Here is a 27,134-nt window from a genome sequence, read left to right on the forward strand (position 1 = left end):
TTCAAAGAATTTTTAAGTAGTGAAATTCAGGGAGAAACTTACTGCAAACTGCCAATGAAAGGACCCAACTAACACAAAATGGCTCTAATAAAACCAGGCCCATATGTTTTTTTGCTTGGGGGAGGGACAGGAGTACAGTTTATATAACAGTGCTACCTGTTTGGCGGTGTAGGAATTCGTATTGTGAAGGGCAGGGATAACCCCTACTCCATTTAGAGGAAAACCTGATGAAAACTTCAGGGGTTTGATGTCCAGGTTGAGGACTTTAATCCATCACCATTTGAATTTGGCTTTAAAAGAATTATTAGGAATTGAACAGTTTACATCAAAATTACAGTCAAACAAAATGAGGTAGCTTTATAATTAGAGAATTGTGGTCATGCATATAGTACCTGGTGTTTAGGTTTAGATTAATAGAGGCTACTGCAATTTTGTAGTTCCTTTTTTTTCAACCCACTAGACCAATATTCTATATAAACAAATCAGAAACATGACTAGATTCACTTTTTAATGTGTTTTACAAATCTTTTATTGCTTCAACAAGAAAACGGATACCAGAATGCTTTTCTTTTTAAAAACTTATTTGAACTACTTTGAGTCACTACTTTTATTCTTTATTGTCCTTATTTTTGAAGCTTTGGCGTCCAAACTTGGAAAACCTCATGGAGATTTGTATAAACATGCATATACATATATACACACACATTAAGTTTAAAGCCTCAGTTCCTCATTAAACCTTGTGCTCAGGCTCCTGTTAAAAAGAGGTAAAATGGTGAGAAGCTAAAAATCATGGAAAACATGAATAAATCCCAATTGATAATTTCCTTGTTGTTATGAATTAAAACAGACATTTTAAGGCAAAATCACCTTGCTAAAACTTCTACTAAGCTACAGACTCAGATATTTATAAGAAAATAAATAAACAAAAAGCTCTTTACACATGTCAATATGGTTTAATGACAAGCTAGCTGAGGAGTTGCACTTTGTTATTTTAGGTAACTTTCCATTCAGGAACAGTTAATATTTCAATGATTAAAATTTCAGGTGTTAAAAACTAACTTCAAGCAGGGTCATTGTTACACTGAAGCTGAATTCTTCAAGTTCTTGTCTTTAAATTACTACACAAATCCATCACAGTTACATTCAAGCTATTAATTTAAAACACATTTAATGTTTGGTAACTGAGTAAATACAATTACTGTACTCTAGGTCGTTTGATTTTATTTTTCTCTGTAGGAGCTTTCCTCTTTTGTGAGAATCCAGGCCCAGATTCCTTATTATTCTGAAGAAATGAAACAGCTTCTGGTAGACAGTAATTTTCTACTTGAGGAGGAGATTCCTATAAAAGGGGGTAAAAAACCCAACATTGTTCATTTTTTTCAGATTTCAAACTGTTATTTAGGTAATAGATTCCTTTACTCTGCTTTATGACCAAAAAACTTAAACATTTGTCTTTCAAGGTAGCTATTTAGCACCTGTCACCTTTAGTGACAGATCCTGTGTAACAAAATTTCACCTTTTATCAGAAAAATGAGTTTATAGCTCAGGCAGAGTGGGGCTAGCTCAGATCTTAATGGTTTCATCTGTAAAATATGGATTAAGTACAGAATATGGAAAATATGGTAAAATAAGTTAATAGCTATCATTTAACTGTGAGATGTTATGTTTAGTGTAAATTTTTGAAAATCTTTGAATGGAATGGGATGAATTCCCCTTTTCATTTTTTATGGCTTTTAGTCTGAGGAGAAGCCCCTGTCTGTGTCATGTTGACTGGCTAAAACTCTAACAGAAAACTTTGAAGAACCAGGGGACAGAATGGCAACCACAGCACTAGAAAATGAGGTGGGAAATTCATAAAGTTTGGGAGGAGCTCCAAACTCTGTGTTATAAACACTGACCAAATCCTTGCTTGACCCCTTAAATCATGTATGTGCAGAGACTCAAGGTAAGGCTCAAAGAACCCAACTAAGATTTGAGCTGCCACTCACTGTGGAAGGTCAGCCAAGTAAACTGCCTGCTAAACAAATAAAATGGTCCTCTTCAGAAGAACATGACAGGATCTAGTCTCTACAACTGATTTGTAATTTCTAGGATACATCCATAATTACTGTACACGTGAAGAAGCAGAACATGAACTATTCTCAAGAAAAAACAATCACCCCCCAAAATGGAAATACTTAAGTATCAACTTAAGAAAAAAATATACATATACTGAAAATTACAAAATGCCCATGAAAGAAATCAATCTAAATAATTAGAGATAAGCTGTCCTCAGTGACTAAAAGACTTAACATAGTAAAGATGTCAAACACTCAAACTGATCTGTAGGTTTAATGTAATTCCTATCAAAATCATAGAAAGGTATTTTTATAGACAAACAGATTTATTTAAAAATTTACATATAAAGACACAGTCAAAAAGAAGTACAGGCCCTAGAATAGCAACAACAATTTTGAAAAAGAGGAAGGAATCACGACCTAATATTAGGACTTATTATGTATACAGTAATTAAGAGTCTTGCAGAGGGAAAGACACATAGATTGATGGAACAGAACAGAGAATGCAGAAATAGACCCACACAAAATGCACATCTGAATACTGACCAAGGTGCAAGTGCAACTAAATGGAGTATAGTTCTTTTAACAAATGGTGCTGGAGCAACTGGACATTCTGAGGCAGAAAACCCCTCAACCAACCTCCTAACAATTTTGACCTAAACTGTACACCTCTATGTATTATCAGACATAAAAAGTAAAAACTATAAAACCTTTTTTAAAACTTGTTTTGCAAAAATTCCTGTTAAGAGGATAAAGGTAGGGGATCCCTGGTGGTCCAGTGGTTAGGACTCAGTGCTTCCACTACCGGGGGCACGGGTTCAATCCCTGGTTGAGGAACTAAGATCCTGCTAGCTGTGTGGCTAAGCCAAAAAAAAAGAGGATAAAGGTAAATGGATGAATACATAAGCCACAGACTGGAAGAAAATATGTGCAAATACATATCCAACAAAAGACTAGTATCTATTATAAACAACTCTCAAGCGTTAAAAAAAAACAATTCAATTACAAAGTAGACAAAAGACATGAAGAGACATTTCAAGGAAGAGGATATGAACATGGCAAATAAGCACACAAAAAGATGTTCACTTTGATTAGCCATTAGGAAAATGCAAGTTAAAATCACAAGAGAGATCATACACCAAATGAAATGGCTAAATAAAAAATGACAACTAAATGCAGATGAGGATACAAAGAAACTGGATCACTCATACATTGATGGTGAGAATGTAAAATATGCCCACTTTGTAAACACACTCTTGAGAATTTATCCCAGTGCAATGAAATCTTATTTTCACATATGAAACTGTACATAAATGGAAACAACCCAGATGTCCTTCCATAGGTTAATGATTAACTGTGGTACATCTGTACCACTCAGCAATAAAAGGTAATAAAAGTATTCATTGTTGCATAAGAATGCAACAATCTGGATGAAACTCAAAGGAATTTTACTGAGTGAAAAGCCAATTGCCAAAGTTTACACACTATTATTAATTCCATTTATTTAAGTTTTAAAAAATGAGGGATTCTTGGGCTTCCCTGGTGGCGCAGTGGTTGAGAGTTCCCCTGCCGATGCGGGGGACATGGATTTGTGCCCCAGTCCGGGAAGATCCCACATGCCACAGAGCGGCTGGGCCCGTGAGCCATGGCCACTGAGCCTGTGCGTCCGGAGCCTGTGCTCCACAACAGGAGAGGCCACAACAGTGAGAGGCCTGTGTGCCGCAAAAAAAAAAAAAAAAAAAAAAAAAAAAAGAGCGATTCTTGTAGTGATAGAACTGTTCTGTATCTTGACTGTGGTGACAGATACATGAACTTACACATGATAAAACTGCAGAAATCGAAATACACAAATATACATGAATAGAAGTAAAACTGGGGAAATCTGAATAAGCTTGGATTGTATAAAGCCAATATCCTGGTTGTAAGAATATCCTTGTTTTTGCAAGATGCTACCCACTAGTGTAACCTGGAGAAAGTGTACATGGAATGTCTCTGTATTGTTTCTTACTACTGCATGTAAATCTACAATTATTTCCAAATAAAAAAGTTTAATTAAAAAAAAAGTAACAGAACATCTTGCTCATGACCCAGATGTTGGAAATAGTAGACAATTGCAACATAGCTATTATAACTGTTCTTAATGATATAAAGGAAAATATGCTTGAAATGAGTGAACAGAGGAAATCTCAGCACAAAAACAGAAACCACAGAAAAGAACCAAAGAGATTTTAGATATAAACAAGTAATACTTTAAAAAAATTTTTATTTATTTTTGGCTGTGTTGGGTCTTCACTGCTGCACACAGGCTTTCTCTAGTTGTGGCAAATGGGAGCTACTCTTCGTTTTTGTGCGTGGGCTTCTCATTGCAGTGGCTTTCTTGTTGTGGAGCACAGGCTCCAGGCACGCAGGCTTCAGTAGTTGCAGCATGTGGGCTCAGTAGTTGTGGCATGCAGGCCCTAGAGCACACAGGCTTCAGTAGTTGTGGTGTGTGGGCTCAGTAGTTGCAGCGTGCAGGCTCTAGGGCATGCGGGCTTCAGTAGTTGTGGTGCACAGGCTCAGCAGTAGTGGCATGCGGGCTCTAGAGCACAGGCTCAGTAGTTGTGGTTCACAGGCTCAGTTGCTCCGTGGCATGTGGGATCTTCCCAGACCAGGAATTGAACCCGCGTCCCCTGCATTCGCAGGCAGATTCTTAACCACAGAGCCACCAGGGAAGTCCAAAAATATAAGACTTAAATCAAAGTCTCACTGGATAGGATTAAGAGCAGATGAAAATAACAGGAAAAAAATCAGTGAAGTTGGAGATAGATACACAGGAATTGGGCAATCAGAAGAGCACAGAGAAAAATAATTGCAAGTAAGTGAATACAGGCTTAGGGGCCTGTGGGACAATATCAAAAGAGTAATGTGAGTAACTGAATTCCCAGACAGAAAAGAATGAAGCAGAAAAAATAGCAGAATGAAGAAATAATGCCCCAAATTTCCCAAACTTGGTGAGAGACATAAGTTTAAAGAAGCTTTGTGAATACCAATCAGGATTCATACAAAGAAACCATACCTGGAAATATAAATGGTTGAAAATCAAAGATGAAGAGAAAATCCTGAGAACCAGGAGAAAAATGACACATTGCATAAAAGGGAACAATTCAAATTACCATTAACTTCTTATCAGAAACAATGGAGGCCTTAGGACTTCCTCAGTGGTCCAGTGGTAAAGAGTCCACCTTCTAATTCAGGGGACGCAGTTTTGATCTCTGGTCAGGGAACTAAGATCCCACATGCCCTGGGGCAACTAAGCCTGTGCGCCTCAATGAGAGAGCCCGCATTCCACAAAACTACAGAGCCCAGGCGCTCTGGAGCCCACGTGACACAACTAGAGAGAGAAAAAAACCCACACACCACAACAAGAGAGAAGCCTGTGTGCCACAATGAAGAGCCCATGCCACAAAGATCCTGCATGCCTCAACGAAGATCCCAAGTGCCGCAATTAAGACCCAACGCTGCCAAAAAACATTATTTATTTTAAAAAATAAATATTTTGTTAAAAAGTAAAAAGGAAAAGAAACAATGGAGGCCAGGAGAGAATGAAGTCTTTATTGAAGTGCCAGAAGAAGAAAAAAAACTCAACCCCAAATTCTATATCCTGCCAAGAATCTTCAAGAATAAAGGTAAAATAGACATTTTCAAAAAAAAGAGAAAAAAAGAAAACTAGCATTGGTCCCCATCATATTTGTACTACAAACTAAAGAAAGTTCTTCAGGCTGAAGGAAAATGATACCAGATGGAAACTTAGATATTCAGAAAAAAATAACACTCAAAATGGTATACATTAGGGTAAATATAAAAGACTTTTTTCCCTTTTGATTTCCTTAAAATACATTGGATTGTTTAAAGCAAAACTTACTTAAAGTATAACACTGTACTTGTGGGGCTAAAACAGATAGATGGGCCAGACATTAAATATTTTAGTAGTTGCAAATTTCTGTTGCGACTACTCAACTCTGCAGTTGTAGTGCAAAAGCAGCCAAAGAGAATATGCAAATGTAAGAACGTGGCTGGGTTTCAATAAAGCTTTGTTAATTAAAACAGGCAGTGGGCTGGATTTGGCCTGTGGGCTATAGTTTACTGGCCCTTGGTTTGAAGAACAGGGGAAGCAAAGGAATCTATATGGTTCAAGATTTCTGCATTTTATGCAAAGTGGCACAATATTAACTCTAGGAAGATTATGAAAAACTAAGGAAGTATATTGTAATCTGTAGAGCAAAACACCCCTGCCCCTCTAAAAAAAAAGCAGAGAAGTTTTTGCTTTAAAAAGACAATGGGTGGGAATGTGAATTGGTTCAGCCACTGTGGAGAACAGTATGGAGGTTCCTTAAAAAACTACAGATAGAATTACCATATGACCCAGCAATCCCACTACTTGGCATATACCCTGAGAAAACCAAAATTCAAAAAGAGTCATGTACCAAAATGTTCATTGCAGCTCTATTTACAATAGCCAGGACATGGAAACAACCTAAGCGCCCATCATCGGATGAGTGGATAAAGAAGATGTGGCACATATACACAATGGAATATTACTCAGCCTTAAAAAGAAATGAAATTGAGCTATTTGTAATGAGATGGATAGACCTAGAGTCTGTCATACAGAGTGAAGTAAGTCAGAAAGAAAAAGACAAATACCGTATGCTAACACATATATATGGAATTTAAGGGAAAAAAATGTCATGAAGAACCTAGGGGTAAGATAGGAATAAAGACGCAGACCTACTGGAGAACGGACTTGAGGGTATGGGGAGGGGGAGGGGTGAGTTTTGATAGGGCGAGAGAGAGTCATGGACATATACACACTAACAAACGTAGTAAGGTAGATAGCTGGGGGGAAGCAGCCGCAAGGCACAGGGATATTAGCTCGGTGCTTTGTGACAGCCTGGAAGGGTGGGATGGGGAGAGTGGGAGGGAGGGAGACGCAAGAGGGAAGACATATGGGAACATATGTATATGTATAGCTGATTCACTTTGTTATAAAGCAGAAACTAACACACCATTGTAAAGCAATTATACCCCAATAAAGATGTTTAAAAAAAAAAAAAAAAAAAAAAAGACAATGGAGGGTCTTCCCTGGTGGTGCAGTGGCTGAGAATCCGCCTGCCAATGCAGGGGACATGGGTTTGAGCCCTGGGCAGGGAAGATCCCACATGCTGTGGAGCAACTAAGCCCATGCGCCACAACTAATGAGCCTGTCCTCTAGAGCCTGTGAGCCACAACTACCGAGCCCGCGTGCTGCAACTACTGAAGCCTGTGCACCCCAAGCCCATGCTCCGCAGCAAGAGAAGCCACAGCAATGAGAAGGCCACGCACTGCAATGAAGAGTAGCTCCTGCTCTCCACAACTAGAGAAAGCCCACGTGCAGCAACGAAGACCCAACACAGCCAAAAATAAAAAAGACAATGGAGGGGATTTCCCTGGTGGTCCAGTGGTTAAGACTCCACATTCCCAATGCAGGGGGCCTGGGTTTGATCCCTGGTTAGGGAACTAGATCCCATGTGCAGCAACTAAAGATCCTGCAAGCCGCAACAAAGATCCCGCACATGGCAACAAAGATCCCCCATGCCACAACACAGCCAAATAAATAATAAATAAATATTAAAAAAAAAGACAATGGATGAAATGGAATTCTAAAAAATATTAAATACCAAAAAAAGCAAGAAAAGAAGAACTGAGGAACAAAGGACTGAAGAGACAAACCAAAAACAAATGGCAAAAACCCCCAAAAAAACAGTATCAGTGATTACGGACTAAACATTCCAGATAATAAAAAGCAAGGCCCAACTATGTCCTGTTTACAAAAAAGCCGTTTTAAATATAAAGACACAAATAATTTAAAAATTAAAAAGATAAATACCTGGGAAAAAATTTAACCAAGGAGGTAAAGCATCTGTAAACTGAAAACTGTAAGACACTGATGAAAGAAACTGAAAAAGATACAAATAAATGAAAAGATAAGCTGTGCTCATGGACTGTAAGAATATTGTTAAAATATCCTTACTACCCAAAGCAGTCTGCAGATTCAATGCAATCCCTATCAAAATTCCAATGGCATTTTTCAGAGAAACAGAACAAACAAACCTAAAATTTGTATGGAACCACAAAATATCTCAAATACCAAAAGCAATGTTAAGAACAACAAAGTTGGAAGCATCATGCTCCCTGATTTCAAACTATATTACAAAGCTACAGTAATCAAAATAATACGGTATTGGCACAAAAACAGATCAATGGAACAGACTAGAGAGCCCAGAAGTAAACATATGCATACATGATCAATTAATTTACGACAAAGGTGCCAAGAATATACAATAGGGAAAAGACAGTCTTTTCGATAAATAGTGTTGGGAGAACGGAACCCCCACATGCAGAAGAATGAAACTCCACCACTATCTTATATCATACACAAAAATAAACCCAAAATGGATTAAAGACTTGAACACAAGACCTGAAACCATAAAACTCCTAGAAAAAAACAGGCAGCAAGCTCCTTGACACTGGTTTTGGTGATGATTTTTTGGATTTGACACCAAAAGCAAAGTAACAAAAGCAAAAATTAACAAGTGAAACTATATCAAACCAAAAAACTTCTGCACAGTGAAGGAAACCATCAACAAAATGAAAAGCCAACTTATCAAATGGGAAAAAATATTTGCAAATTATATATCTGATAAGGGTTAATATCCAAAATATATACAGAACTCATACAACTCAACAGCAAAAAAAAAAATCTGATTAAAAAATGGGCAGAGGATCTGAATAGACATTTTTCCAAAGAAGACATACAGATGGCCAACAGGTACATGAAATGGTGCTCAACACCACTAATCAACAGAGAAATGCAAATCAAAACCACAATGAGATACCACCTCACACCCATTAGGATAACTAACATAAAAAAGACAAGCGATAACACATGTTGGCAATACCATAAAAAAGACAAGAGATAACACATGTTGGCAAGGATGCAGAGAAAATGGAATCTTTGTGCACCATTGGTGGGAATATAAATGGTGCAGCCACTCTGGAAAACAGTATAGAGGTTCCACAAAAAATTAAATACAGAACTACTATATGGTCCAACAGTTCCACTTCTGGGTATTTATCCAAAGGAAACAAAAACACTAACTCGAAGATATCTAATAGGCAAGACATGAGTGTCCAGCAATGAATGAATGGATAAAGAAAACTGGTATGTACACGTACACACACACACACACACACACAGACACACACACACAAAATGGAATATTATTCAGCCATTAAAGAGGAAATCTTGCCAATTGTGGCAACATGGATGGACCTTGAGGGCATTATGCTAAGCAAAAAAAGTCAGAAAGAGAAATACAAATACTGTATGATCTCTTGTTAAGTGGAATCTAAAAAAACCAAAACCCTCAAAACTCAATAGATACAACAGAGAACAGACTGGTGGTTGCTTGACAGAGGCAGGGGGGTGAGGGGTGGGCAAAATGGATAAAGGTGGTCAAGAGGTACAAATTTGTTATAAAATAAATAAGCTGTGGGAATATAATACACAGCATAATGGTTCTAGTTAATAATACTATATGGTATATTTGAAAGTTGTTGAGACTCAATTTTGGAAGTTCTTATCACAAGATTAAAGAAAATTGTAATTATGTGTGGTGATGGATGCTAACTAGACTTACTGCGTAGATCATTTCGTAAAATATACATATACTGAATCATTCATTATTTTGAACACCTGAAACTAATGTTATATGCCAATTGTATCTCAATTCAAAAAAAAAAAAAAAGGCCAGACTCATCATTTAGGCAGATCAGAAGACTCCTTTTTGGGTAAAAATGAAACAATTCAAGAAGCACATAAAGTTATGAATCTAGGAGAGGTGTCCAATAACTAGTTCATCCATACCATCTCACCCAGCTCAAAATGGACAAGACCCAACTGTGCTCAGTACTTCTAAGCAGCTTTTTACCCCCTATTTTTCTTTTTAAGTGATATTTTAAAAAATTAATTATTTATTTTTACGTTTGGCTGTGTTGGGTCTTCATTGCTGTGTGCAGGCTTTCTCTGGTTGCGGCAAGTGGGGGCTACTCTTCGTTGCGGTGCGCGGGCTTCTCATTGCAGTGGCTTCTCTTGTTGAGGAGCATGGGTTCTAGGCTCGCAGGCTTCAGTAGTTGTGGCACACGGGCTTAGTTGTTCTGCAGCATGTGGGATCTTCCTGGACCAGGGCTCGAACCCGTGTCCCCTGCACTGGCAGGCTGGTTCTTGACCACTGTGCCACCAGGGAAGTTCCTACCCCCTACTCTTAATCATGGACAGAAAACCAAGAATTACTAGATATCTGATAAGTTCCTCTAACATGGAAGATAAAAACCCAGATAAAGGGAAAAACACAGCTTGGTGGAAGTAGAAACTATGCAGAGATAAGAAAACTTAAAAAAAATACATCAATAAATCCTCTGAGAGCTCACAGAAGGTATTAATCGATGAAACAAGAAAACATTAAAACAATAAAATATAAATTCAAAAAATGAAAACAGGTCTAAAACATGATAGCAAAATGAAGTTGATAGAATATTGAACTGCAAGAATCTCTCAAAAAGATAAAAATAAGTGAAAAATAATAAAATCTAATATACAAATAGCAGAAGTACAGGAGAGAACAGAAAGTGGAAAAAAAACCCCTCATCATTGAAATAATTCAAGATTTCCCAGAACTCAAAGATAGAAGTTACCAGACCAGAAAGGGCCCAAGTGCCCAGCATAATATAAACAGATCCTCATGAGAGTGTATCATTTTGAAATTTCATAAAACTGGGGCAAAAAGAACTTCCTAACTAGATTACAGTTACATATAAAGGATTAAGAATCAGATGGCTTTAGACTGCTCAATGGCAATACTAGAAGCAATGAGACAAACAATCAAAAGTCTAAGAGAAAGCAGTTTCCAACCTAGAATTTGATGCCCAGCCAAACTATCATTCTAGTAGGAATGAGAATAGAAAAAAGAATTTCCACAAATAGAAAGTCTCAATTTACCTTCCATGTGTTCCCTTCTCAAGAAGTTACGAGAAGAGACCTCCATCACAATCAGACAGCAGATCAGGATGACATGCAATTCAGAAAGAGGAGATTCAACAGAAAAGAGACAAATGGTGGTGAATGGAGCTCCTGGGACGATGGCAGTGTACAGAAGTAGACAGAGGGTGACAAAGATCCCTGCAGCCACCACACCTAGTTTCTAAGCTGAAGTCAGAACACTGGGGTGAGCCCATCTCAGAGTCCTATCTGTGCTTGGCTTATCTTGGCCATGAACTTGACATGAAGCTGCTGCTCTCCCCTCCTTAGCCTGCTGCTTCACACTATAGAAGTGTTCTGTTTTGACTTACTCCTGAGAGCTAGAGATAGGCAATAATAAGCTCAGATGCAGAAATACAGAGCAGCTCACTCCCCCAATGTGTTTCTGCAGACATGTAGTATTTGACACACATTACAACCCTGAGAAAGGCAGGAACAACAGGGAGCAACAGGGAGTTCCTATGGGACTAGCAATCTTCTATTTCTTATCCTCGGCACCTGAATGACATTTTGCTATTCTTTAACCAGAACATATTTTCTATACACTCTTTTTTTATGTAAAAAGAAAAAATACCCCCAAATTATAGCACATGTACAAGTTTAACACAGCACAAGTTTAAGCAATTAATCTATGTTGGGTCCCATCTTAGATGGCAGCTGTATCCCTGAAACGATCAGAAATTTCTGGAGGGATGAGGTATGGGAAATTCTCTACATTCCCCCAATCCCTGCCCTTTTCCCAGTGGGTAATATTTTAAAACCTCATGTCTCAACAAATAGAGATTTTTAAAAAGTTATTTAGATGTTCAAGGAGAGCTAGTACTGGTTTACTAAGTCCTAATCAATACACCCCACTGCTTTATGACAGAGGCTTTGCATGCATGTTTCAGGCACTCCTATTAAAAGCTGACCAACTTCCAAACACAAGCAGCAACAACCACAAAGCAGGTTAGTTTTGGCTTCCCCCTACTTCTACACTAATCTGTTTGAAATCCTTTGTTGTAAGACATTTACAATCATGTGTCATATCTTGCTGATTCCTGATGGCATTTTAGGCACTCCGGTGTCAAGATTTTTCTTTGCCCATTCAAATCACCCAACATAGGCCAATTCTGAACAGGAGTATAGTGAGCCCTCCATGTAGTAAGTGTTTCATTTCCCTTACTGTCTAACACAGGTATTTACAGTGTATCAAAACAAAAGGTCAAGAAAATTTAAAAAGGACCCTTGGGTAAATGTTTCTCCTTGGACTGGTGGAATCAATTTCTGCTTTCTTTATATTCCAACATTTTAGAGGGCACTTTTAGAGGTACCCAGATTTTTATGCCCATTTCATATTTAACTTCTAGGCTAAATGTTTACATAGGTTTTCATTATTTTAAAAAATAGACTGAAACTGAAAGGGGTTGAATGGGGGAGACTAACAAGAGATTAACATTCTATGAATAACAAGCCAAGGGTTTTGTTGTGTAGTTATGTCTCTATGCATATAAGCACATTTCTGGTGGTGAGGAGGTCAAGGACAGGATCTTACAAACCTGCATAAGAAAATCAGCAATGTATTCCGTTTTCAAGCAGTACACATTCTGGGCAGCAGCTTCTGCTATATTAACTCCCAAGTCATCTGGTTTTAGTTTATTAAAGTCAGAAAAGAGATGTGTAGCTTCTTTAAATAAAGATACAGAATGACCAGGTAGCACCTAAGGAAAAAACAAAAAGCATCACAATCTATCAGTGTTTCAAAGTAGTTCAACTGTATAAGCTACACATAAAGGATTACCATTTCACAAAGCACAGAAAATCAAGAACTGATCACAGCAACCTTGTCAATACAAACCTTTGCTCCTCCTGACTGAAGAAGGCGTTTGAATCCTGCTTCTCGGGACTGATCGACATGTAAAATAACCTTCCACCCACTAAATGCCCCCTACAAATAAAAAAATAATCAGTGTTGAAATTATTTGGAAAAATAAATGACAAAATAATACAAAAAATACATTATTTTCTCTGTCAATGAATAATCTTATAACCTTTACTTCTGATGAACACACTGATAACTATCTTGGTCAGAATACTCTGAAACACATAGCCATGGTGTCTGGCACACAGCAGCCCATCAATAAATACTTGAAGAATGAAGGAAAATGATTTAATGATTTGGTAACATTAAAACAAAGCAATGTGACATTTGTTTAGTCTTTTCTACTATTTTTTTCTTAAAACTAATCAAAGGTAGAGCCTAAAGCACAGCTTCTTAGATGAGATGAAGCCTCCAGTTAATATTTCTCTTGAAAATGTTTACAAATTTGAAACATAAAATACTTAAGTACAGAATTAGCAATTAACAGAAGCCAGTGGAATTACTTGAAAAGAAAGGGAATCAAGGCTAACAGGGACTTGGAGACAGCAGAGAACTCAGAATATAACACAAAAGATGATATAACTCAGGTTCTTAACCTTTTTGTGAGCCATGGACCCATTTGGAAGTCTAGTAAAACCTATGGATCTGTTCTCTAAATAAGTTAAAAAAAAAATAACAGCTTTATTGAGATATAATTTCCATACCATATGAATGTTTTTTAAATGTCCAAAATAAAATACAAAGTATTACAAAAGAAACCATTTTATTGAAAAGTATCAAAATGTTTCAAAATTTGTGACATAATAATAGACGTGCTTCTATATTAAACCCATCATAGGGTTGAAAATACGGTTTAGTCAAAAATGCATTAAGGGACTTCCCTGGTGATCCAGTGGTAAAGAGTCTGTCTTCAAATGAAGGGGATGCACGTTCGATCCCTGGTCAGGTCCCAGGGATCCCACATGCCGTGGGGCAACTAAGCCTGTGTGCCACAACTACTGAGCTTGCATGCCTCAACGAGAGAGCCTGCGTGCTGCAAACTACAGAGTCCACATGCTCTGGAACTCACGTGCCACAACTAGAGAGCCCATGCACCCTGCGTGCCACAACTAGAGAGAAGCCCGCATGCCAACGAAGAGCCCATGCACTGCAATGAAACATCCCATGTGCCTCAACGAAGATCTCATGTGCCACAACTAAGATCCAACACAGCCAAAAAAAAAAAAGAAGCATTTAAATACACCTAACCTACTGAACATCATAGCTTACCAGCCCAGCCTATCTTAAATATGCTCATAACACTTATATTAGTCTGTGGTTGGGCAAAATCATCTAACACAAAGCCAATTTTATAATAAAGTGGCTGAATATCTCATGTAATTTATTGAATACTATACTGAAAGTGAAAAACAGAATGGTTTTAAGTATATCGGTTGTTTACCCTCATGATCACGTGGCTCACTGGGAGCTGTGGCTGCTGCCGCTGCCCAGTATCACCAGAGAATACTGTACTGCATAATGCTAGCCTGAGAAAAGACCAACATTCAAAATTCAAACTATGGTTTTTACTGAACGTGTATCACTTTTGCACCATCATAAAGTCGAACCATCACAAGTTGGGGAGGTCTGTATGTACTATTTTAAAGTTGTGACAAACATAAACAGTATTTCAAGTTGCAATCATAATGCAAGCAAAAATATCTGATTCCTGTGGGGCAAAATCATAGTACTGTTAATAGTGTTGCGATTTGTTGCCTAGACTTACAATGAAGGAAATGTTAACTTTCAATTAGAGGTTAGTAAAAATAAGGATGTATTTCTTCCCCCATCCAAAGTGTATAGCCTTCCTGGACCCCAATGTTCATTGTAGCACTATTTACAATAGCCAGGACATGGAAGCAACCTAAATGTCCACCAACAGAGGAATGAATAAAGAAGATGTGGTACATATATATGATGGAATATTACTCAGCCATATAAAGGAACAAAATTGGGTCATTTGTAGAGACGTGGATGGACCTAGAGGCTGTCACAGAGTGAAGTAAGTCAGAAAGAGAAAAACAAATACCGTATATTAACGTATATATGTGGAATCTAGAAAAATGGTATAGATGAACTTATTCGCAAAGCAGAGAGACACAGATGTGGAGAATAAATGTATGGATACCAATGGGGGGAAGGGAGGGGGTGGGATGGATTGGGAGACTGGGATTGACATATATACAGTACTATGTATAAAATAGATAACTAATGAGAACAGAATGTATAGCACAGGGACCTCTTAGTGCTCTGTGGTGACCTAAATGGGAAGGAAATACAAGGAAGAGGGGATATATGTATACATGTGGCTGATTCACTTTGCTGTACAGCAGAAACTAACACAACATTGTAAAGTAACTATACTCCAATAAAAGAAAAAACAAAACGAAACAAAAACAAAGTGTATATAGCCTTCCTGAATTTGATCTATAAAACTCCGTCTGTGGACCCCAAGTTGAGAAGCCCTGAAGCTGCATGCTAGAAAGACTCTTTGGAAGAAATACAGTATGGGTCACATTTTACACATATAAATGATTTTTAAGAGAGCTATCAACATTATATATATCTTACTGTTGATCACAATTAGAAGAATTAGTAATCAACACTAAGCTCAATTTAGAATGTCCAAATTAAGTATATCAATCAAGTGATAAAAGACGAATAGAATTATTCTTATTTTGTCAAGCACATTCTCTGAAAAAAAAATCTGGACTGGTCATGACATCGAAAGCCATTTATACTACCTACATAATTATATATGTTAATACCTCAATAATGCCTGATTCTTGTCTTTGCTGGATTTTCTTCCTCCATCTCATCGCTGCAAGTGCTAGTTTTCGTTGCTGTACACTGATTCCAGTCAAAACATCAAGTATGGAACTACTTCCCCATTCATAGTCTTCTTCCTAGAGAATTAGTCCAACAAACTTTTGAGTTCATAGAATATGTCCTCAAAGAATCCACAATCTAATAAGAGTTACAAGCTATACATTCCATTCCTCTAAATACAGAGGATACTAAGTAAGCATCAGTTTATGAGCATGGAGGAAATGTAGATTAATTTGGCTTCATATGAAAGTTAAGTATATCTGGCTTTTAATTAGAAATCAGAAGAATATTGCATACATTTCTAAGAAACAGATAACTATATCTTAGCAATTGGTAATAGATTATTGGGCTTCACCTACTGTAAGATGAACTTCACAGAAGGACATGGTCTCAAAAGAGGTATGTATTAACAGCTTGATTACCTGTCTACACAGGCGAGATCCCTGAATGATCTTGATTGAAAACGTCAAAAAGTACATGATAGATATTACTGCAATGGTCAGTTAGGAACCAAAATATTTCAAATAATTAGCTTAATATTTTATGTGCTGGGATCAGTTATTAAGACCTTTACTTTTAAAGAAAAACAACCCTTCACATGAATTTGCATACACACCAGCATGAAGCGCCCAGCAGTCCTGCAAGCTTCAAGGTAGGAGCGATGGAGCACCCACTTCCCAGCTGCCACTGAAGCTAAATACTTCTCGTTTCGAAGTGGATGTCCCACAACAATGTGTGTACAGTTGGGATCAAAGCACTGCTTCTCAATCACTAATCCACCTTGATTAGAAAAAATATAGGTACTTTATTGATTCTTAAATTTTCCTGAGGGAAAATGTACCTCAACTATGCAGAGGAATTATTTATAAACAAAATGTACCAATAAACAAACCCCCTAACATACTTTACATATATTTTTAAATAAAATAATGTTTATTATGAAAATTTAAACTCCAACAGTAGATAAAACAGTAAAGTGAACCCCCATACACTGGCTACCTAGGTTCTAAGATTATCAAAATTTCACCATCCTTACTTCAAACTACCCCATTTTTTGCTTAACCATTTTAAAGCAAATACCAGATATCATTTTAATTTATCCCTATGTATTCAGTATGCATCTCTAAAATACATGGAAATTTTCTCATACAGCTACAATGCCATTATCAGATCTAATATAATTAACAAACATTCTTTGCTCTCTCAATACTAAATCTTTGTTCAAAGGGGGAACTATTTCTTCTGCTTTTAGTGGAAATAAGGTCAGTAGACTCACACAGAAGCTTGGGAGGAAAACACTAGGTAAATAGAGATGAAGAAGGTGGGAGCTGAACCCTTTTTTCAGATATGTATTATGAAGTCTGACTTTGAGGACAGAAGAAGGCATAAGTAAATGTAAGCTTATGTAAAGCATGGCTTTTGATTACACTTTAGAGGTTAGGCAGAGTATCAAGAACTTTCTAAGATTTCAACAAAACAATGGAACTCCACTCATGCTTTACAGATGACTCTAATAATAGCAATAAGACTTTTTGAGCACTTACTATATACATGCCAGGGACTGTTGAAAGTTGAAAGTATTAACTCATTTAATCCTCACAACTCTATGAACGTACTATTGTTATGTGCAATTTACACATGAGGACACGGGTACAGAGTAACTCACCCAGAATCGCAGTGACAAAAGAACAATAGGTAAAAATTCCATTACTAATATCAATATCTAACTCTATATAACAAATTTATTCTGTGACCAACAGAATAGTTCTCCACATCCTTAAAAGGATAGCACTAAATGACATTTAATCTTTTCTTGATGATTCAGGGCCACTATTAAAAACAACCATTATTTCTTAATGGTTTCTCTAGGTCAGGTTGTCATATTAAGTTCTTTCCAGTAATGTTCTTAACTCTATAGGGCTGCTTTGTTCAATACAGTAGCCACTAGCCACATGTGGCTACTGAACACCTGAAGCACAGCCAGTCCAAGTTGAGATGTGCTGTACGTGTAAAATATATCCCAGATTTCAAAGACTTAGTAAGAAAAAAAGGTAAATTATCTCACTGATATTTTACACTAATTACACATTGAATATTTTGCATATACTAGGTTAAATAAAATATATATTTAAAATTAATTTCACCTCTTTCTTTCCACTCTTTAAAATGTAGCTCCTAGAAAGTTTACCTTCCTAGTATGCTGCTTTCAGAATGGTGTCAGATGGAGAGCCTGACAACTAGTGGAATAAGAATGTCACATGAGGAGCAGCTCCTGTCTGGATGTCACTGTACCTTCAACTTCATAAAAATGTAGTTTTAATCATATTTTAAGTCTATAATTCCATTGATTTTGTCCAAGGTTTCAACAATGAACAAATGCTCAAAGCAGCATAAGATTCTTAAACCTTAATGGTTGGTTTCAATTTAAATCTTTAAATCCTATGACCCAGTGACTTTAGATTTAGATTAGAGCTTTATACAATCAAAGTTCTACTGGTGACTCAGTGTATGGCCTGAGGCAAGTTACCCATCTTTTTAATCTCAATTTCCACAGCTTACAAATGATATCAATAATTAGCTACATTTGACTTCCAAATAAGGTTACTTATGGGACATTTTTGACCTAAATAAAATACTTGTACCTAGTTTTTCAATCAGATGACAATAATCAATACGTTCTTGAGGATTCAGAGTTGACAACTGAAATATGTACTGTTTTTTTAAGTCTTCATGAGTCTCCTCTATCGTTATAATCTGGAATGGAAGAGTTTATTTTAGAAAAAATTAACATTAAAAAAGTTATCAGGCCTATGGTTCTTTTATAGTGACATTTTACTTAGTCTTCTGAGTTATCAAATATAGAAATAATAATAGAGTGCAAAGAAATGCAGTTTTCAACATTCGATGAACCCTTGATATTGATATCAATAAATTCTGAATGCAGCATAAGAGCAATATCCAAAAGCCTTATCACCAAACTAAGGATAAACGAACCTTTTCTCTAGGGTGTGGAGCCACAGGTGGGTTGGCTAGGGGGAAGGCAATACTGGGGGCTTGAGGCGTAGGGATCAGGTGGCTGTCTTTTATTGGAGTTTCCAGTTCTTCAGAGATCGGGTGTTTTGGGGCTTCAGTCACACATATGTTCTCAGGATCACAGACAGCTGAGGGCAATAAAATGCTGCAGTGTGATGTTATCCAAATACGACTAAGAACAAAGTCTGGGAAATATTCTCATCTGTCTTAGCCAAGATGAAATTAAACACAACTTCTGGAATGTAAAGAGTACATGCAAAAAAAGTAACCTATTTCTAGAGCTTATAATTAAATGCAATTAGTTAGCTTTAAAAGGGCAAATGGCTTCTCTGTGGGTTTGCCTAACCCTTTCTTTAAGTACCACGCTCTCACCAGTAAAATGTAAACAAAATTTTAAAAGTGAGAGCAATTCTACACCTGAAGAAAATCAGAAGCAGAGATAAATCTACATATCTAGTATAGAGATATAATCATGTGAAAGAGAAAGGGGGGGAAAATGACCAATGATGAGAGATGGGAAGTATTTTGTTTTCAAGGTAAAGTCCAAGGAAGTTGGATAGGGAATCCAGAAAGAAACACATACAACTCCAAATGTAGGTAGGTGCTGGGTGGAATTCAGAAGAAGACTTAAATGTAACTAAGATGACTGGAAGAAAAACCAAGCATTAACTACACAATGCAAAAAGGACTGGAAAAATGTACAGGGAAAAAAATGCCTAACCCTAAATTTCCAAATTTAAGTATCAAAATATATTTTTCAATTTACTGATAAATTACCTCAATTTATAATTATTATTCTTACTTCTTAAAGTTTAAACCCAAATCTAAGGTTTGGGTTTAAACTTAAAACATCTAGTGAGTTTTTCATTTGCATGTACAATTCAGAGAACCACAGTAACCACAGGTGCTTATCTGTTTATTGTCAAGAGGTCAACATGTACCTAATACAAACAACTAAATAGATTTCTTTCTCATTACCCTGTTCAGCAATTTCTGAATCATGTAAAGGCTCCTGGAAAGGAGAATCCTCCAATTTTTTAACATCAGCCTGAAGCTCAGAGTATTGTGTGGGACAACTAGGCCACTGCAAATTGCTGGCAAGTCTTGCTCTCTCTTCCCTGGCTGTAGGGTCATCCCAAATGATCTGTTCATTTTGGGAGGGCTCTGTGTTGACATCAGGTACTGTTTGACGAGACTGCCTAAGGAATAAAAGTCACAATTTTAGTAACGGATAGCCATAACAAAATCCCACTCATAAATTCTGTAAGTCTTGTAAATTGGTGGTTCACCTTTATACGTCCACCATCTAGCACATAGTAAGCACTTGAAAATACTTATTGAATAAGTGAACTTCGGGAAATTTTTTATTTTTAAAATGTTTCTTCCAGAAACTTATCTGTTTTACCTAGAAAATGAAACACATATTTTGACTGAATGTCCATATATTTAAAACTTCAAAGGGGGAGTTTACTGTCAAGAAATTTTAAAAAATTCTAAATGATTACTACTTTTAAAAAGGGATTTCTCTTAATTATATAGGCTTAGGGTAACGTGGTAATGTTTAGAAACCTGGTTACTTTGCTGACCAGTCAATAGTTGTATTTTTATCACTGGAAATAGTAAGAACTATAATTACACAGGAAGTGTACTATCTACAGGCTGCCTTAGAAGCAGGTCCTTTTGGCTACTGGTAACCAAACCTCCCAGAGTCTAGGTAGAACAGCCTTACAGTGAACTAGGGTGAAACATGTTTTTATGGTATAACTGTAACAATTCCACTGGAAAGTAAATAGAATTCCAATATCTTCCTTCACTGTGTATACTGAATATTTCAATTCCATATATATATGGAATCTTAGTAAAAATAATTTGCCAAAGCTGATGGTACTCCCAAAGTGTTCATTTGCCTCAAATACAAGGAAGATGGCCTTTTATTCTCAGAGCTTATTTATTTACTCTGACTTTGACACAAGATTTAGGCCCTCTAAAATGATAAAACATGATCTGGTCTATTAAACAAAAAACCATTTTTGCTCAGTACTTAGATAAAAGAAATAGCCTCATGAAATATACAGTTAATGTAGATAAATGCACAGTTAAATTAATTCAAGATATAAGTACCATAATTCATCAATTAGAGATTTTTCTATCAAGGAAAAGATGAAGTTATTCTACTGAACTTAAGTCACATCACACTAAGATCTGTAATCACCTTCCCTAGAAGACAGATGTATAAAGAGAATACAAAACACATGTAGTTCCAATAAGAAGTAACTGCTTAAATATATATATACACATATATATATGCACTTACTGTTTAATACCAATATTATTTAATTCTAATATTAAGAACTGAGGGGACTATCCATTGAATCCATTTCAAACAAGGCAAACTGGATCTTAAAATCATTTCTTTCTCAGGGGAGGTAATAAAATGTATTAATCATGCCTCACAGGAAGCAGTTGCTTCGTATGGAATTAACCTCTGCTTCCTGTCCCCAAGTAAGAATTCTAGAACTGCCTGGAACAAGAGAAGGAAGAAGGAAAAGTTAGGAAGGAAGGGAGGAAGGAAAAGCTATTCTGCCACCAGCGACAGGTACAGACCTCAGTGCCTCTAGGACTCTACTTCGTCCGCTGCGGGCAGAGCGAGCGCTGTCAGGGGTTGAAGAGGCACTGTTACAACCACTTCTTGAAAGGGAAGTCCTCTGCCCTTGGGGTTTCACTAGTGAAGTTGCAGACATTATCTCCTGCAGCTGCTTTTGAAAGTTCTCTCTCATCTCCAAGGTCTGTGTCAGAGCTTGAAACAAACACAAATACACCAATCAAGGGAAGTTTCTCCTTTCTATCACACCCTATTCACATTAACTATTTTGTCTAGATTTGGTTGAACATAAATTTATTAACTTGACATTTATCAGATACTTACTATAGGCTATAGTAATGTACTAAGACTATGAATCCTGCAGAACATAAAGGCAACCCTTACTACAAGGACTGTAGAGGAAATAATCAGGAAGCCCTTTGCAGACACTGTGCTAAGACCCACAGTCGTCATCCTTTTGTAGAGCTCCCTGCCTGCTCTGACCCTCTCATGTTCTGTACTACACCAAGGTACATTACAGTCATTTATGATTTTCCCCTATGGTCCTCAAAAACACAGACCACAACATACTTATCTTTGGTTTCCTTGTAGACTAAACATTGAAGTAGGTACTAAATAAAGATTTTTGGAATGAACAGAGTGGGACTAACTAAACAGGTAAATCATAGACAGGGAAAGCTATGGTAGGGTGAGAAAAATAGAAAATATTAATCCATTAAAAAGAGGACACCTATAGATATAAGGTTATTCAATGCTGTACTCTTTATAACAGCAAGAAATTAGAAATAAACTACATTCCCATCAACATAGAACTGGTTAAATAAAGTGGGCCATTCATACTGTGAATACTATACAGTTGCCAAAAAAAGGGAAAATGACTGAAAAAGATCCTATGTACTAATAAAGACACTCCACAGGTAGAACTGCTAAATAAAAAGATCAGGATCAAAGCATAAAACAGAATATACAATAGTCAGTATTTACGCCTTTTTTTAAAAGTGGGGAAGGAGAAAACTTATTTATTTATTTTTGGCTGTGTTGGGCCTTCGTTGCCGTGCACGGGCTTTCTCTAGTTGTGGCGAGCGGGGGCTACTCTTTGTTGCGGTGCACGGGCTTCTCATTGCGGTGGCTTCTCTTGCTGCAGAGCATGGGCTCTAGGTGCGCAGGCTTCAGTAGCTGTGGCACCCAGGCTTAGCTGCTCTGTGGCATGTGGGATCTTCCCGGACCAGGCTCGAACCCATGTCTCCTGCATTAGCAGGTGGATTCTTAACCACTGCACCACCAGGGAAGTCCCAGAAAACATGTTTGATTGTATGCATGAAACAGCTCTAGAAGGCTCCATAAGAAAATATCAGAAGGGTGGGAGAAACTTTTCACACCTCCTTCTGTACCTTTAAAACCATGTGAATTTATGTTAAAATATATTGTGCACATAATAAAACTTTTTGAAAGTCACTGAACCAAAGGACAAATGTTTAAAAAATTACCAACTCCACCTACCTTTAATAGAATAGGGCTGTGTCACACTAACTCTGTAAAATACCTAGCTCCACACATTTCACAGGTTTCACACTAAAATCACTTAAAGCTTTGTTAACTAGTACTTAATGATTGGCATGGAACCTCAATTCAGTCCTCAAATATATGCTTTACTTGTATTCAGCAACATAGAAAAAAACTTTTATTTGTCCATCTGATGCAAAGGAAGCATTCCATATTCAAGATACATATTTATAAATTTGTTTTGTTTGTAATTTAAAATATTTTACCTCCTTTAGAGTCATTCCTGCCATTTCCATTTGATGTTGCTGGTTCTTTATTACTGGTAGTCATACTGTCTATATCATTTTCTTCTACAGGCAAATGATCTGGCTATTGAAGGAGAAAAATTACCATTTCTCAAACCAAGCCCAGTATAAGGTTTCATAGCAGTATATGATTGTACATTCAGCTTAAAGAGGGGGTAAATGTATCATCGATATCATCTACCTCATCATCCTTCGTTGTCAAATCAGCTGAGAGTAGTCGGTTATTACAAAGTCTGCCATCTTGCACTGCACTGATATCCAAGCTCATTTTGGGATTATAAGTATGTGGATAAAGAGATTCAGGAAGATGTTTATACTCTTGGGCACACTGCAATACAATGGTGTGCTTTAAAACAGGACTGAAAAAAAATCTTAGCAAATAAATGATGTTAAGTAGAATAAAGACAGCCAATACATTATGTTCTAAGATGGCAAGAGTCCACAAAATTAAAGTTTTGAAAAGTAGTTGACACTTAAAAATTCCATCAAATGACAAACTGTCCTCACTTTTTAAATGTCATGTCCACTAAAGTATAAAATCTAATCCTATTTCTATGCTTTTGCCAAGGTATCTATCACATTCCATGCAATACCCAGAAAGAAAAGGAAAGGGAAGAAGAGGAAAGAAAAGAAGCTGTATTGGCATGCTAAATTAATTCTCCTCAAATTATTATAAAATTTTCTTTCATACCATTTTTAATTAGCAAAAAGAATCAGAGAATCTGAAAGAATACCCATTAAAGACTCGTTAAGCATTTAAGGATTAAACATCTTAATTTTTTGATGCCAAAGATATGAAATGTGTAATTAACTGAGGTTATCGAACTTGTTTACATACAAAGAAATGGGTTTGTGCCTTGAAATACTGTTTACATGCATTTTCATTTAATAGGGAGGGGAGGGAAAAAAGTATGGCTTACTTCTAAAAGCCAGTGCTCTGAAACAATGTGTATTCCTCTTTCTTTTACAGATTTATACTCCCGATTAGTGTCATTTGGTCTCCCTTGATAAATGAAATGAGTCACTGTCTCATCAAAACTCCACCTGAAACAAGCAAACACACAAAAAAATTAATACCTGAGAGAAATAACTACATTTGTTTAAGATGATCATTACTGTCTATAAACAGAATACTCTGACCTTCTCAAAACTTTCAAGAACCAGAGTAAGCAAAAAACATTAAATGACAGGCTCCACTTTCATTGTCAAATTTTATACATATATCTCTAGGTATATAAATGCAGAGACATATTTAGAAGGATATTCTTGAAAATATTACTTTCCTTTGTATACTTTTCTAAATTTTCAATTTTCTTTTATAATATCATTTTATTAAGGTGATATAACAATAAAAGTATTTTCAAGTTAATGAAATGGCAAAGCATCCAATCTGTCTTCCAGTTGTTGGCAGTCACTATTCACTGTACATTTGCTCTGTGCCCCATAACACACTGTGTACTTTACATAGCATTATTTCATCCATTCCTCACAACAATCCTAAAACAATGTATTATTTTACTCATTTAACAGATAAGAAAACTGACGGGCATGGTTAAAGTAACCTGTTCAAGGATATTCAGTGAATAAGAGGTAGAGCCAGTTTTGACTTCAAAACTCACACTCTTAGCTATTACATTATGCTCCGGATTTCTTTCCATTTAATATTTTCTTGATTATTTTAGGAAAATAATCTAAAAAAGTAAAATATGTCATCCTTCAAAAGATCAAGTAAAAACCAAGGAGGAAATAAAAATTGTAATTCTAAATGTAATCACCAAAATAAAGGGAGGTTTCTCTTTATGGATATCTAACATACTTCCCATTTCCTAATTAAGAAATATTTCTGAACGTTCTTTTTTGTTTTTTTTTTTTGCCACGTCGCTCGGCTTGCGGGATCTCAGTTCCCCGACCAGGCACTGAATCCTGGCCACAGCAGTGAACGCCCAGAATCCTAACCACTAGACCACCAGGGAACTCCTATTTCTGAACTTTTTAAATAGCCAAGTTAAACAAATTAAGAAGGAATATTCCCTCCTAAATTATATTATAAACATTCTATTTCTCTGTCCATGTGTCCTTAAAAATAATAGTGAAAAACCCCCTGCTAATTGAATTGCCTTTCTAATAATTGTTTCTATTTCTGCTGTGAGGTAAAACAGTAAAATGTAAATAAATTATCAAGATAATTTAAAAAAAAAAGGAATATCTTTTGCCTGAATCATCTTGGTTTACTACTATCCGACTCCACTGTGATAATATAAAAACTGTGCCTTTTAGTCCTTCAAGAACAGACCATCAATGGTTGTAGATAGTAGATGGAGATAGATCAGGAGTTGGCAAATTTTTTCTTTCTTTCTTTCTTTCCTTTTTTCTTGGCTGCACTGCATAGCATGCAGGATCCTAGTTCCCCGACCAGGGATGGAACCTGTACTCCCAGTAGTGGAAGCACAGTCTTAACCACTAGACCACCAAGGAATTCCCAGGACTGGCATTTTAAATCTTATAGAAACACAAGTCCTATATGTTCCTTTTAAATCTTACATCAAGTCCACATCCAAATGGAATACCGAAGGAAGCATTCAATTTTGACAAATATGAATACTCTCATAGGGCTATTGTGAGAATGAAATGAGATAATACTTGCCTCATACTAAGCCCTCAGCAACTAGTAATAGGTAATATAAATATAATAGTAATTATATAATATTAGGCAATTACATAATAATTATTATAGAGTAATATGTCTATAAAATAGACAATACAAATAATAGTTATAATAAGTAAGAAACCTTTACCCTTCGACAACAGATGAATTAAACACTAAGGTGCTTATAACTATCACAGACCCATTTTATTTTTACATTCTCCTGATCTAATTTCTTTATCAAAAAGAAAGATAACTGAAATGACTTACCAAAGGGAAAGATAAAGCTAATCATGTTCCTCAAACTGTTTGTTACTTGTAAAACCAATCATTGTGCTATCTATGAATGGCTGAAAACAGGTGATCAAGAAAGCAAGCACACAGACAATGGAGGAATACAATCAATTCAGGATTGGCCGGAATAGGCAAGGGTCTCTCATTCCCTGATACTGATGCCATTTATGCTAGAGACCTGTCTCTAGTTTGGCTGTCAGGTTGAGAGTGGATCTGATAAACTATGCCTCCAAAGTAGTAAAACTGATAGAAATTCAAACATCCTCAAAAAGACACTTTTAATTCAGGAGTGCTGCAGTACTTAGTACTACTTACAGAAAGGTTCTAATTTGAAAATCACTAAGAAACATGCTTAATGTCAGACCTAAATGTATTACTAGACTATAAACTCCTTGAAGACAAGGATATTTTTCTAGATTATACTCATTCATGGATCCCAAGTTTTTATAATAGTGAGTGGCACAAAATAAGTTCTCATATATTTGTTAAACATGCCCTAAAAACATACTTGTAAGAGTGAATTGATATGGGAGAGAATATTTTAAAAGGATGTGCTAAATTAAAAATCAATTGGAGAGATTTTGTAGATAATATGACAAACTAAAAGTCAAAATAATGTTTTTTTGTAGATGCTCACAACAGTTTTAGTTTTCCCTATAAATTTAGGCCGTACCACCAAACAGAAAGATGAACCAACTACCTGTAGTCTGCACCTAGAGAGGCTGCAATCCCATTTAGTTCACTCTGCTTCTTACTGAGTTTTTTACTAACACATACCACTACTTTGTGAAGTGGCTTTGGAGCTTCTTCCTGCCCATGGAAAATAAAAGCAACAGATCAACGATTATTGTTTTA

At 36.5% G+C, this 27,134-nt stretch overlaps 1 protein-coding gene across 2 annotated transcripts in view; it reads right to left on the bottom strand.

The window, feature by feature from the left end:
* Positions 1 to 494: 494 nt before the first annotated feature.
* The window catches only part of TOPBP1 (DNA topoisomerase II binding protein 1), a 78,766-nt gene continuing 52,126 nt past the window's right edge, over positions 495 to 27,134 (bottom strand). For both annotated transcript variants that reach the window (XM_032630538.1, XM_032630540.1), the window contains 13 exons: positions 26,980 to 27,089; positions 24,262 to 24,385; positions 23,523 to 23,669; positions 23,303 to 23,405; positions 21,536 to 21,728; positions 19,910 to 20,130; positions 18,893 to 19,059; positions 18,541 to 18,652; positions 16,515 to 16,678; positions 15,838 to 15,975; positions 13,007 to 13,096; positions 12,708 to 12,869; positions 495 to 1,339 (listed from right to left, as the gene is read on the bottom strand). In XM_032630538.1, the coding sequence (XP_032486429.1) occupies positions 1,196 to 1,339; positions 12,708 to 12,869; positions 13,007 to 13,096; positions 15,838 to 15,975; positions 16,515 to 16,678; positions 18,541 to 18,652; positions 18,893 to 19,059; positions 19,910 to 20,130; positions 21,536 to 21,728; positions 23,303 to 23,405; positions 23,523 to 23,669; positions 24,262 to 24,385; positions 26,980 to 27,089 (1,875 nt within the window). In that variant the 3' untranslated portion in view covers positions 495 to 1,195. The remainder of the gene's footprint in view (positions 1,340 to 12,707; positions 12,870 to 13,006; positions 13,097 to 15,837; positions 15,976 to 16,514; positions 16,679 to 18,540; positions 18,653 to 18,892; positions 19,060 to 19,909; positions 20,131 to 21,535; positions 21,729 to 23,302; positions 23,406 to 23,522; positions 23,670 to 24,261; positions 24,386 to 26,979; positions 27,090 to 27,134) is intronic.

This window comes from Phocoena sinus, chromosome 4 (assembly GCF_008692025.1).
Source record: "Phocoena sinus isolate mPhoSin1 chromosome 4, mPhoSin1.pri, whole genome shotgun sequence".
NCBI classification, from domain to species: domain Eukaryota; kingdom Metazoa; phylum Chordata; class Mammalia; order Artiodactyla; family Phocoenidae; genus Phocoena; species Phocoena sinus.